The sequence below is a fragment of the Heloderma suspectum genome, chromosome 6 (assembly GCF_057233095.1).
Source record: "Heloderma suspectum isolate Gila_16-S chromosome 6, 16-S_ref, whole genome shotgun sequence".
Classification (NCBI taxonomy): domain Eukaryota; kingdom Metazoa; phylum Chordata; class Lepidosauria; order Squamata; family Helodermatidae; genus Heloderma; species Heloderma suspectum.
The window spans coordinates 40,473,826-40,487,869 of NC_139463.1; the positions used below are offsets into that span (position 1 = coordinate 40,473,826).

General features: G+C 47.3%; 1 protein-coding gene across 2 annotated transcripts in view; it reads right to left on the reverse strand.

Moving 5' to 3' along the window:
• The window catches only part of BMP1 (bone morphogenetic protein 1), a 181,509-nt gene that overhangs the window by 39,534 nt on the left and 127,931 nt on the right, over positions 1 to 14,044 (reverse strand). For both annotated transcript variants that reach the window (XM_084804039.1, XM_084804040.1), the window contains one exon: positions 13,340 to 13,464. In XM_084804039.1, coding sequence (XP_084660165.1) covers positions 13,340 to 13,464 — 125 coding nt within the window. The remainder of the gene's footprint in view (positions 1 to 13,339; positions 13,465 to 14,044) is intronic.

The window sequence follows — 14,044 nt, forward strand, 5'->3', positions numbered from 1 at the left end:
CTGAAATGTCATCAGTATGCGGATGATACTCAGCTCTACTTCTCGTTTCCATCTGCACATCCCAGGGAGGCTGTGGAAGTCTTGAACCAGTGTCTGGAAGCTGTTTTGGGATGGATGAGGATGAACAAGCTGAAACTTAATCCAGACAAGATGGAGGTACTGTGGGTTGGGAAACCAACTACTTTGGATGGAGGTTTACAACTGGTCTTAGATGGGTTGCGCTCCCCCTGAAAGACCAAGTGTGCAGTCTGGAACTCCTCCTGGGCTATGAGCTAACTGGGGAAGCCCAGGTGGCTGTGGTGTCCAGGAGTGCTTTTTACCAGCTTAGGCTGGAACGCCAACTGGAGAGGACGGACCTTGCCTCAGTTATCCACACACTAGTCACGTCCAGGCTGGACTACTGTAATGTGCTATATGTGGGGCTGCCTTTGAATGTGGTTCAGAAACTCCAGCTTGTGCAGAATGCAGCCGCCCAAGTATTGGTGGGGGTGAGGCAATTCTATCACGTAACACCTATACTGCACCAGCTGCGCTGGTTACTGGTGTGTTTCCAAGCCCAATTCAAAGAGCTGGTTTTGACCTTCTAAGCTTTAAAAGGTTTGGGACAATGTTACTTGAAGGACCGCCTTCACCTATATCAGCCTGCCTGCACTTTAAGATCAGAAAGGGAGGCCCTTCTCATTTGCCCACTCGAGAGAGCAGCCAGCCTTCTCTGCAGTGGCCTGATTCCTTTGGAACAAGCTACCATCAGAGGTCCGTCATGCTCCATCATTGCAGACTTTTAAGAAGGCCTTGAAAACATATTATTTTACCTTGGCCTTCTCTTGATATGAATATGAACTTGAGCACACTCCAGGAGAGAGGGGAGGACAGGAAGGCCTGACGTGCTATGGTCCATGGGGTCACGAAGAATCAGACACGACTGAACAACGAACAACTCTCTTGATATGACTGCTGTTTTTGCTGTTACTGCTGTTAACATTGTTGCTTGTTTTATTGTCAGCTTTTATTGTTTTTTTATGTTTTTATCACTTTTAATATTTTAACTGTTTTTATGTACTTTATTATTGTAAGCCACCTTGGGAGGGCTTCTGCCATGAAAGGCAGCCAAGAAATATTTTAAATAAATGAATAAATAAAAACATAAAATGGCAGCCATTTTGTGCTGGTGCCCAGGACAGCTTATCAAATTGCCAAATGTGCTCACAAGCCGAAAAAGGTTGTCTAGCCCTGCTCTACACACTTACTTGGGAGAAAGCTTCATTTAACTAAATGGAACTTATGCACAAGTAGGCATGCTTAACTTTGCACTATACATTACGGAAAATAGTAACTACATATGTGTTTCATTCACATAAATTATGCCAGTCACAGAATTCAATTTGTGCCATCTTCAGATAGAGCTGGAAAAGATCCCTGCCTGAAACCCTGGAGAGCCACTGCCAGCCGATGACACAATGAGCTAGATGGGCCAAGAGTTTGACTCAATATAAAGCAGCTTCCTATGTTCCTATGAAACAGAAAATAATGATCTGCAGAAGAAATTAAGAGAAATTGTCTTGCATCTATTTGTACCTTCATGATGATTACTTTTTAAATTAAAAAAAGACCACCTCCCTTTCTTAGAAGTAATTTTAAAAGACATAAAGATTCTCCTAATAAGAAACCGTACGTTTCTAAGCATCATCCTGAACTGACACAAAACACCTTTGCAAAATGCTGGTTTAAAAATGGAATGTATTGGGTTAATTAGATTTTTTTCAAGGGGAATAAAAGGTATGGAACAAGAGTTTTGCTCAAAATTAATTTTTAACTATGAGAAACTGCCAGCACAGAAAGCAACTAATTTCTCAGTAAATCATGTTTCCAAATTGTATCATGTTTTGGCAATGACCTTTGGACCAGTGATGTTTATTATGTTTGTAATCGTAGGGCTACAATGCCCAGTCTGCTAAAGAATTTCTGGGAAGTTTGAGGAATTTCCCTGTGCATTCTCACAGGGTGGCTTTGGACATGACATGAGGACAAAGCACGACTGACTCATGCCTCCCCTGATTACACTTCAGAGTCTCATGACGTATGGGGTGAACATGTATCTCCCTGGGGGAGCAACAGGCATCTCCAGCCTTTGGACAAGCTATGGAAGTGTGTTAAGATGAGCCATGAGTCATTCATGTCTTCCTCTGTATCATGTCAGAATCTACCCACACTCTCATTGCAAAGGCCAAAGGGATCACTATTTAGCAAAGACTCCCATGTATCAGATGGCCACCTATACCTTCTAGCATTTAACATCAGAAAGGATGGATTGTATGTTCAGTGAAGGGCTAAAACAGTGAAGGACCTACTCTTCAGCCCCATGTCCAAATACCACTGGGGACATTTGACAAAGCTGTGTGAAATGCTCTGGCAATAGCAGTTACTGATGGTATACCATGGATGCTGCCATTATTTGCTGAACTACCCACTGTATAGCGCACCCAGATATTTTTATCCTGTTTTCTTTCTTGTCCCGAGATGCCAGATTTTGAGAAAATGTGTATGCTTTTGGCTGATCAGAACAAATATGTTACGTATTAAGTTTCATTATTTGTAGCAGCTGCTCTTAAAATTCAGTGGAATTATGTGTAATCACATTTATTGATGGTGAGGTGATTTGATCCTTTATTGTGGATTTCTTTGGGAGTTTTCCTGCTTCTTCTCTCCTGTTTTGCGATTACATTTGGTTTTAAGCAAATAAAGATTGACTGGTGCTATGCCACCTGTGTCCATAATGCTAATTTCATGATAAATGTGACCAGAGGACAAAGAGGTTGCCTCCAGTCCACCACATCTGGAGGATCAGGCACCCCTAAGTACTGACATTTTGAAGGAGCCCAGTACCCTGAGACGGATCGGCAGTCCTGACTCTCCTTTCATGCCTTGTTCACCTCTAGCAAATTACCTTATTACTGCTCAGAGGTAACCTGCAATTTAGAGTTGAACACAGTATGGCCTTCTCTTGGCATAGCAACCGAGGAGTAAAATACTACGCATGCTCAAGTCCACACTGACAAAGACTGCACTGCCATTCAGAAACACTGGTCGTGCATGAATTTTCCTCTTTACTCCAAGAATGCTACTCACTTGCAGCTCCTTGTACCATGTCATGCTGTTTGTGAGAAGCTGCAAATGCAGTTCCTTCAAGTTCTGCTGATTCTCCAGGCACCAGTGTAGCTCATAGCCTGTGAGTCCTCAGTGTTTATGTCAGGGATGGGGAACCTCTTTCACCCCAAGGGCTGAATTCCAGTTTGGAGAAGCGTTTGAGGCCCATGTTCCAATAGTGGGTGGGGCAAAGGGGACAGGGCCAAAACACCAGCATATTTTAGCTTAACACTCTTACTTCCAGTAGCTAGGCCTCAGGAGAGGCATTTCAACCTTTCAAAATGAGGAAAATACACAAAAGCTGAGAAACCACCAAGCGACCAGTGTTATCATGTGCATAGCCATTTGGAGAGCCCCGGAGGGCTGGATCTGGCCCCTGAGGCTGAGGTTCTACACGCTTGGGTTTATGTTTAGAGGCTTCCCAAGGCCTAGGCTCTGTCACCCCACCCAGTAGCATCCTCTGCCCATAAGATCTCCCTGTTGTATGTATACAAGAGGCAGTCCCTAGAAATCAAACTGGCTGGCTCATTTATTCAAGCTAGGAAGGATGGTGGGGGGAGCGAGAAGTCTTCAAACGGCTTGCACAAGTAAGCGAAATTAGAAGCTGCTGCAGGGGTAAGCGATGGAGGTGTGCGCACATCTATTCAGCACTTGCGAACTCGGGACCTTGGGAATGCAGCTATATAGTTTTTCTGCCAGGTACAAGGTAGCTGGGAGCAAGCCAGACAGCTGCAGTTTCTGTGCATTTCCTCACTCAGATTCTCATGTCTCTTCCCCTCTTTAGAGGCCCGGCTGCCCGCTTTGGGAAATTGGGCCTCAGCCTATTCCTCGAAATGTCTGTTTGATGCACAGACTTTAATAAAGCAGAAAATCTAGATGAGTATCTCCATGGTTATGTTACGTGGGCAATGGCCCAGAGCCCAAAAATTCTGTTGCCTGATACATGGTATAGTCCCCCCCCACCGCCCTCACTTGTAACCACCTCAAAAACTCAGAGGGATTTATTACCGCTGAGGCGTCCAATAGAGACAAAAGCAAGGGGGTGGGAAATTGGGGGAAAGGGACCACATGGGAAAATGGGCCCGAGTGCACTGTACAAAACTTTCGATGCTCAGTTCTGCTAATATTCTGACTCCAAACGTATTCCTCACTCCACTACTAGGAACATAGGTAGCTACCTTATACCGAGTCAGACCATTGGGCCATCCAGTCCAGTACTGTTGACATTGACTGGCAGCAGCTCTACTGGGTCTCAGATAGGAGTTTTTCCTACCATACTTGGAGATGCTGGGGATTGAACCTGGGACCGTCTACATGCCAAGCATATGCCCTACTCATTTCCCTGCCAATGCCTGCCTCTCTCATTCCCTCTCTCTCTCTCTCACTCTCTCTGCCCTTCATGCTGGGTCAGTCACCCATTCAGAAAAGTTCCTGCTCAAATTGCTGCTTTTCTTACTAGAAAAGCAACTCCGCTCTGTTTACAAGCCTTTTGTCCTCTCCACGGAAACAGACACCCAGTAGGGGACGGATGCTGGTGAGCTCCAAGCCAGATCAGGTCTTGGGAGTCAAAGAGGAAGCAAAAGTTTCACACACTCCCCCTGCTTGTCTTTGGCTGCTGGTCCCTCGCCTTCTGTTCTGACATCTGTTCAGCTTCTAGAGCCAGGGCTGGCGTAGATTGGCCAGTCTCCAAGGCCTTGGTGAAGATGGGAGCCATCCAGCCATCCAGCCCAGGCTCTAAACCCCTGCATTATGTCATTCTGTTTCCATTCATAAAGCAATGGGAAGAGTGCAGACTGGAGCATGAGGTCAGACCCTGGGGGGATTATAACATGCAACGGAAGAGCCGGAACATTCCAGGCTCAGCTTAGCCCAGCCGCAACATGTCAGTAGATGGGAGGCAACAAATCTTCTTCCACGGTAAATTCCCAAAGAGGTTGCCTTACTGTGGGCCTTTGTGACAAAATAAGGGAGAGGGATTGGCAGTGGTACGAGTCAATAGATAAGAGTGATTAGAAATATTTAGGGAAATGTAAAGTGTACAGAAGTAAAATATGAGACAGAATATATTATAGGATAAAAGTTGACTATCAGACAGGGTGCTACCTGTAACTGTAGTTCTTCAAGTAGTCATCTGTGCATCACACATATGGGCGTATGTGAAGCCTCAATTTGGGAAACCTCTATAGCTGAGCAGTTTTGGCAGGAATCCTTCCCCACTGTCCTAGTGCGCATGTCCTAGTGGGTTCCCGTTTATTCCCTCAGTTCCTTGAGACCGACATTGTAGCCTTGGAACTGAGAATAAATACCTTCAGTACCCAACATCAAACTCGAGCATGACACCGAAGAGGGGATGGTGGGTGGATTGTGTAAATGCATGGATGACCACTCAAAAAACTACAGTTAAAGGTAGCAACCTGTCTTTCTTCTTTGTGGTCTCTGTGCATCACATCACTGGGTGAGTAACAAGCTAAATTACAAGGTGGTGGGTCAGTGTCCTATTGCAAAACAGAGGAAAGGATGGCATGACCAATGTACAGCCAGCTCTAGCTCAAACACCCAGTCCGTAATGTCTAACAAAGGCAGATGGTGTCAACCACGTTGCAGCACAGTTCAGGGATGGCGACCCCCTGTCGAATGAGACCGATGTCACTACCGCATGAGTAGAGTGAGCTCAGACCGGGGCAGACAGTTCAAGCCCAGCCACCTCATACAATAGTCATACAATAATCAGCTCAATAGTCTTGATGACCCAGGACGTGAAGTGTTGATTCGAGTGAGGCTGACCATTGCGCTTGCCACCGTAGCACACTGTGACAAAATCACAGTGCTTGTCATGTGGAGTCTATATTAATGTTAAATATGTTTGCTGTGTTAAATAGAACCCAGGTAAGTTAGGGTTAATTGTTTGGTAGTGAATGAAAGGTGGGAGGGGCGTGTGTGTGTGTGTGTGTGTGTGTGTGTGTAGACTAAGTTTATATAAGGTAGGAGCCTTAGGATAGGAGATAGGGCCTTAGGGTTTGATGAAGCTACATCTAGATAATGGGGTTGTGGGAACAGGAGTTAGAAGGGGTAGAGTAAACAGGGTAAGACCGAGAATTGAGTGATTAATTATAAAATATAACATCTCTTGTATTAAATAAACTTTAATTTGTTTGTTTTTGAATTATAAAATCCCACGTCTTGTTCATCTATCTGCACTACCAACAGTGTTCTCCTTTCCTGGATACTTCTCCTGGTTGGGTAAAGGGAACCAATTAGGCATATTGGGTGTCTCTTTTACCTGGTGTATTCAGAGGCTGAAGCTTGTGGGACAGTGAGGACAGCTGTCCCAAAGCAGAGGCAGATGGACCTGTGAGAGGGTTACGTCACACCCACAAAGAGGCAAGGTAAAAGTCGGAACTGTTCAGTCCTGGAATTGTAGAAAGCCAACATGTGTGAGCGTATGTAAGGTCAACTCCAAGGGTGTAGACAGAGAGGCAAAGAAAGCAGGCAGAACAATGTCCTGGTTTAAATGAAAGTCCGACACCATTTTAGGTAAAAACAAGAGGTCAGGTCTGAAGACCACTTTGTCTCAGTGAAAGATGAGGTAAGGCTGGTCTATCCTAAGTGCACAGAGTTCACTGGCACAGTGCGCAGAAGTAATGGCGACCAAAAATGCCACCTTCCAAGAAAGGAGGTGCAAGCCCATAGTCTCCAGTGACTCAAAGGGCTTAGATGAGAGTGCCTTTAGCAGTACTGACAAGCTCCAGCTGGGTACCATGGAACAAATTGGTGGAGCCAGATTCTTGATCTCTTTCAAAAATCTCTTCACTGTTGGATGTGAGAAAACTGAAAACCCCTCAACAGGAGGATGAAACACAGAAACAGCAGACAGATAAACTCTTAAAGATGACAGTTTGAGTCCTTTCTCAAAGAAGGACAGGAGAAACTGGAGGATTTGTGCAAGGAGCACCTGATCAGGTGAAACCCTTGAGCCTAAGCAAGTGAAGAGAAGGCAATCAGTTTTCTCATATAAGAGTACTGTGTCAAAGGCTTACAGGTGGCATCAAGGATTCTCTGTATTGAGGCTGGAACTGGTTGAGTCTCTGTCACTTGATTTTCCATGCCATCAAACGCTGGGTCTCCAGGTCTGGGTGCCAGATCTGGGTGTTCTCCCTGGTGAGGAGGGACGGATGCAATGGTAGGCAACAGTCTCACCTCTGTGCCATTTTGAGTGGAGGGGTGAACCAACGCTGGTGAGGCTACCACAGAGTCATGAGAATGCACTCAGTACTGTCTGTCCCAATCTTTGCCAGGACCTTCATAATTAGAGGGAATGGTGGGAAAAGGTAATACAACACTCTCGTCCATGTGAGATTGAAAGCATCTCCCAACAAAGCTGTACCATGGCTTGCCTGGCTGCAAAAAGCTTGGCAAACAGCATTGTGTTGCATGGCAAAGAGATCCATCTTCAGTTTGCCCCAGAGCTGGAAAAGTCTCCTAAGGACTGATCTGTCCAACTCCCACTCATGGGAAGTCATCTTGGTCTGACTGAGCTGGTTGGCCAAGACATTGTCCACTCCAGCAACACAGATCGCAACCATCCGATTAACCAAGGTGAACACCACTAGAAGATCTTGAGTGTTAGGGTGAGGAGCAGAAGCGATTTCATATCCCCTTCCTTGTTCAGATACGCGATGACTGTCATGCTATCCAAGGTGACTTGGACCAGCCTGCCCACCAGGTCCAGCTTGAAAGCCTGAAGGGCTTTTTTCACTGCCCTGAGCTCGAGGAGATTGATATGCTGTTTCGCCACCATGGCCTTTTTCACCATGAGGTCCAACCAATGGGCTCCCCATCCAGAGAGTGATGCATCTGTAGTTACTACTCAGGATAGCGAGGGTTGAAGGAAAGGCATGCCCTCTGATAAATTGGCTGGTGCTGCCCACCCATTGTAAGGAGTCCTTAACATTCAGTGGAAGCTACAGCCCGATCCAATGGGCATCCCACTCAATATCGAAGTTGCATATGAGCCAGTTCTGGAGATGCCTCATATGGAAATGAAATGAACGGACGTCACCACAGCCCTTAGACCCTGTAGGCCTTGAATGCAGAAGTGGACTGGTGATGAATGAGCTCTGCCGCCAACAGTGTCAAAATCTCCATTCAATCTGGAGGAAGAAAGGCTTTACCTGATCTGGAGTCCAGCAGTACCCCAATAAACTAAAGACTTCGGGTAGGCTGTAGATGAGACTTTTCTAGATTGAGGCAAAGTCCTAGGCTCTGAAGGAGATTGCAGGTCACCTCTATCAACCAGAGAAGACAGTTTCGTGTTGATGCCACCAACAACCAGTCATCATTGTACGGGTACACCTCAACAGCCTGCATCTGAAAATGGGAACCGACCACTGCCATGCATTTGGTGAATACTCTTGGAGCAATGGTGAGGCTGAAGGGTAGCACCCAGAACTGGTAGGCATCAGTACGGATGGCAGAGCCAAGGTAGCATTGGTGCGACTCCTCTATGGTAATGTGAAAGTAAGTGTCCTTGAGGCTGATAGAGGCAAACTAGTCTCCTCAGGAGAGGAGAGGAGAGGAGAGGAGAGGAGAGGAAGAATGGCCACCAGAGAAACCATGCAGAACTTCCTGGGTGAAATATGCAGGTTTAGCTCTCAGAGATCCAAGATCGGCCAGAGTCCTCTGTCCTTCTTCGGTACTGTGAAGTACCTCAAGTAGAACCCACCACGGAGATGTGAACGTGGAATGGGTATGATGGCTCCCTTCCTGAGAAGTGTGTTGACCTCCTGGTGGAGATGGAGCCATGTCTCTTATGGTACTGAGTGGGAAAGTCTTGAACTTGATTGTGTAGCCCCTCTGTATGATGGAAAGTACCCATGAGTCTGTGGTGATGTTGGTCCAGGTGGAGAGAAAATGGGACAGAAGAGTGCCTATCAGGGTGGAAACTGAGCCCATAGAGCCCCAGAGTAGTTCTGATTCTGAGGAAGAACAGCAATCCGTGGGAGAGGAGCTCGCTCATCTCTCACAAGCACAGCAGCTGGCAGAGATTCCTCCTGCCAGCATTCCTGGGATAGATAGTGACCCTGGCAGTGAGACAGCACTGGAGGGGGGCTTGCTGGACGCTCGGCGCAGAAGCAGGGAGCGGCGACAGATGGAGGGCGTGGAAAGGAAGTGTAGCACTGGTTTGGTGCGCAGGCAACGGTTGCGTCCCGAGGACCCAAGGGAAAGAGGAAGGATCTCTCCCTAGCCCATAAGTTCAGGGTCTTCCCGTGATTCTCCTTCAAACAGGGACCAACTGCCTTACCTGGAGCTTAGGCTACTCAGCTATCTTTCCCCAGTGCTGTTCCTTGCTTTGGCGCTAGCTACTAGTATTCTGAAAGAGTCATAAAGTAATAAAGGAATAAAGTCTTGGAAAGAATCCTCGTCGTCTGTGTCTTGAGTTGGCTATTGGAGGGGACTGTAAGAGGCAGCTAGGGCACTCCTGACAGCACCGAAGATGGGGGCCTGAGCAGCTGGACAAAGAGAAAGGGGGAAACAGTCAAAGATCCTGTCTATTTCCTCCATCACCCTTCTGGCAGAAGGAACAATACCTGGACGCCAAGTAGGGCTTCTTGGTATGCAAAGCCTGCTGTGGGGCAGTCAAGGACTGGTGAGGAGTGAGCCCTACGGGATTTTCTCTTAGCCGCTTTGACCACAACTGAATTCGGGGCAGGGTGGTTAAATGAGAATTCCACCTCCACCTCCTGCAGTTGATACATCCCCTCCAGATGTTTTGACAACAGAAGCATAGTGGAGGGGGCCTTCCATGACTGCTTAGTCATGCCCCTCAGTGCACGTAAAAGAGAGCCAGTGTGGTGTAGTGGCTACAGTGTTGGACTGAGAGTTGGGAGATCCGGGTTCTAGTCTCCACTCGGCCATGGAAGCTCACTGGGTAACTTTGGGCCAGTCACAGCCTCTCAGCCCAACCCACCTCACAGGGTTGTTGTTGTGAGGACAAAATGGAGGAGGGCTATGTATGCTGCCTTGGGTTCCTTAAGGAGGAAAAAAAGTGGGATATAAATGTAATAAATAAATAAATGCAGGATCATTACTGGTCAGGTTGCATCTGTGTTGACAGAATCGAAAACCGGGTCCTGTACTTTCAGGGCGGCTTGTTGGGCGGCAAGCCCCAATGACCGAGCCATCCTCATGATTTGGTCTGAGAATTGCCCGAGATCTTCCAAAGGCGAAGTCACATCCTGAGACCCGACTGCTGCATCAGGAGACGACAGAGAAGGATGATGCAACAACACTGATGTGGAATCAGACTCATAGCCCTCTGTGCCAGATAACAGTTACCTTTCCATAGGCAGTGGTAGAGCGGTCTGCTCAATAGCCTGGTCTTGTAGGTGCTGCGGTGTCCAGATGGGCGAAGGTAGTGTGGCTGAGGGCAATAAATGTTACCTGGATGGTGGCCGAAATGGAGGCATCTGAGGAACTAGCAGGCTCTGCAGCATTCTAGTGACTGGAGGAGGGGCAAGAAATGTCTCCTGGGGTTCAGGAGGTCCTGAAACAATAGCTGATGGCTGGGTTCAGTACCCAGAAAGTGCCCAATCTGAAGGTTTTCCACTCTTCTGTAGAAAGTATCAGTATTGGCTATAAGGATCTTCCCTCCACACATCCCAGTCTTGAAATCTCCTGTATGGGAAGTCCCAGTCGTAGTATCTGCCCCCTTCTGAAACCGAAGACTTGGACCGCTCTTGGGGTTGCTTGTAGAGTCTAGGGGGCTGACTCTGCCTGATGGATGCAACCGAGAAGAGGGAGTCAGGAGAACCTGAGTGTCTACCCCAGGGTCCATATCCCCTTGGGGAATGGTGAAAACGAGGCAGTGGAGCAGGAGGTTCAGACGGGTAGAAGTCCCGGATCTCACCCTCCCAAGTAGACATAATCAGAATTGGGTCTGAACTCGGCGTTGGCACTGCCATCGGGATAAGTGAAAGAAGCATTGGTGGAGAGCGGGTATCGCCTTTGTATCAGAGATGCCAGTTGATCCTGAGACCTGAGCGTCAGCAACTGTTGGTGTTGGAGACTTAGACTGTTCCTGAAGTGTGGAGTGAGGCCTGACTTGGAGCCTGATAGTCTCTTTGACGCTGAAGAAGACTGACCCACTTGCATTTTTGTCTTTTTTGTTAACTTCTTGGCCAACAAAAGTGTCAGTGCCCACCTTGGAGTAAGGAGTTTAGTTGCACTCAGGGAAACGTGCCGATGGGCACAATTTTGCTGAGACTGTTTTGAGAATGCTAGCAATGAAGACAAGCCTCAACAACGTGTCCTTTGCTGAGACAGGAAAGACACAGTGAGTGCCTGTCGGATGGCGGGAACTTGCTCTCCCAATGGGAACACTTTCTAAATGGTGCCTTGACGGCCATACGCCTGCAAGGTAATCACGGGATCACAAAAAACAAAAGAAATCAAATCAGAAGATAAAGGTAGAAATATATACAGAGAGAGAAAAAGAAAGAATAAAACCTCTGCTTTTTAAGAAGCTTTAGCTTTCAGATGAACTGAATGCAAGAGAAGTTCCCAGACGAGGCTACCACAATGGCGGCCAAAAGAGAACTCATGGAATAAGCAGGAACCTGCTAGGGGCATGAGCACTGGGAAGGTTCCTGCCAAAACACCTCAGCTACAGAAGCTTCCCAAATCGAGGCTCCACACAGGCGCAGAGCTCATGTATGTGATGCACAGAGGCCACAAAGAAGAAATACAAGGAACCACCAATCATACCAAAGTTCTGTATGTTCCCATTGGATGGGGAGATACAGAACTTTGGTATGATTGGTGGGTCCTGATAAAGAAATTTTAAAAAACCCAGAGTTTTATAAAGTTGGGGTGGGGGGAAGGAAATTCAAAATGTGCCATTCCCATTGGCTGGTTTAATACAGAACTTTGATATGATTGGTGGTTCCTTGTCTTTTGGTGGGGATTGGTTCATTTTGCAGGTTCGAGGTCTGATTGGATGGTTATGTTCTATGGCTAGTAATAAAGTTTGAAAGCAGCTGGGGAAAAGGTGAGAGACAGGAGAGAGATAGAAGAAAGCAGGAAGCTGCCTGAAGGCTATCTGTGAGACCCAGACTAGGGGGAAACAGAGAGGGGAAAAAACCAAATAAGTGGTATTGAGGAGACCAGATCAGATCTGCCTACCAGATCCACTTCACTGTGTTTTGAAATGTTGCAAGTCACCCTGGGAATTTGAGTTAATGGTATGGTATAAGTCTAATGAAGTCTCCTTTTTACAGGACTGGTGTTGTGGTCTGAGCCTGGATCACACATGACAGGATGTTGTGCTTGTTTATCCTCAGTGATGTTGCAGTGGCACCATCCACTAATATCTTGGGATACTATCTGGAATGGCCACATTAACTGAGGAAAGAAATGCATTTGTTCTAGTGATATCATTTTGCAGTTTGAATGGTGGGATGAATGAGAGAGCCTCAAAACAGTAGCATTTCCTGAGAGAAGTTGTTTGGATGACCTGCAATAACTGTGCAGCTCAGTGGGGGAGGGTGCTATGAAGTTATTGTCTGGCAAAAACTGTAAGCTCTCTGGGCAAACCGTATACCAGATTTCCACAACCTGGTGCTCTCCAGACAGGGCCAGTGTCAAGGGTAGGCATGGTTGGGTGCCTGCCGAGGGCCCACATCTAGCAGGGACCCATTGACAACAGCCCCCTGGACTTGCTCCTCCTTGTCACCCTTGCAACCTGCTTGTCCACCTGCCTCTCGCTCTGGCCCAGACAACGGTGGTGGTGAGCAGCAGCAGATGCCACTGCCCACTTGCCCAGTGGCTCTCTGACAGTCAATCAAGCAAGTGGTAACAATGATGAGAAAGAGGATGAGAAGCAATAGCAGCTGGTGACAATGGTGGTGAGACGCTGGACTCAACGAGGGAGGCGCCCACTGAAGATGTTTTGCCCAAGGGCTGTCAAAAACCTGGAGCTGGCATTACCTCCAGATGTTGGACTACAGCTCCCAGAACTGGAGTTGTAGTCCAACACATCTGGAGAGCACCATGTTTGGGACAGCTGCCATATACATTCATGCATTCCACACAGCACTTAACATGGTCTAACTACTAGCAAAAAACAAACATTCCATATTAGCAGCAGTAGGAAGGGCCGGGACTCCTCCTTGGATGGTATGCAGCCAGCCATACTTACCAGCGCATCTGTAGAGCTTGCGTGCCTGGGCGATATCTCCCTTGCTCAGTCGGGTTCGTTGGCCAATGGAGGGTTGCATCCCATTCACATTGTATCTGGGAAGGATGGTGTCTAGGAAGATCCCCCTAAAAAGACAGCACAGAAGTCTGTGAACATTCTCCGGTTCTCAGTTCCCTGCCCCAGGCACACATCAGAACTTATTCAGAACTTAGTTTGTAACAGAATTGGTACTGGGGCTCAGGACTGCCTGAAAACAAGAGGCCAGGACAGATGTGACTTTTCAATAGGAGTGCAGAACCTCTTGCAGCCCAAGGACTAAATTCCATTTCAGAGCAGCTTTTGGGGGCTGCATTCCAGTGGTGGGCAGGGCTGAAGGCAAAGGGGTGGGGCCAGAAACACCAGCATAGTTTAGCTTAAAAACACCAGCATAGTTTAGCTTTTAGAAAGGGGAAAGAGCTGCACAGAAGCAGGGAAAACATCAAACTATTGTTGGTTGGTGGAAAGGTGGGGGCAGGGGCAGGGGGTGTGGCTATCCAGGAGGGCCAAATTGGAACTCCAAGAGGATTGGATTTGGCCTGAGGCTTTGCACCCCTGCAGCAGAGAAGGTAAATGTGATAAGGGTTGGGGTCAGCCTTGGACTCATATGCCCCCACCTTTACAATGCACAGAAAGCAACATTCTAACTGGGCATATCTGGACTGGAAA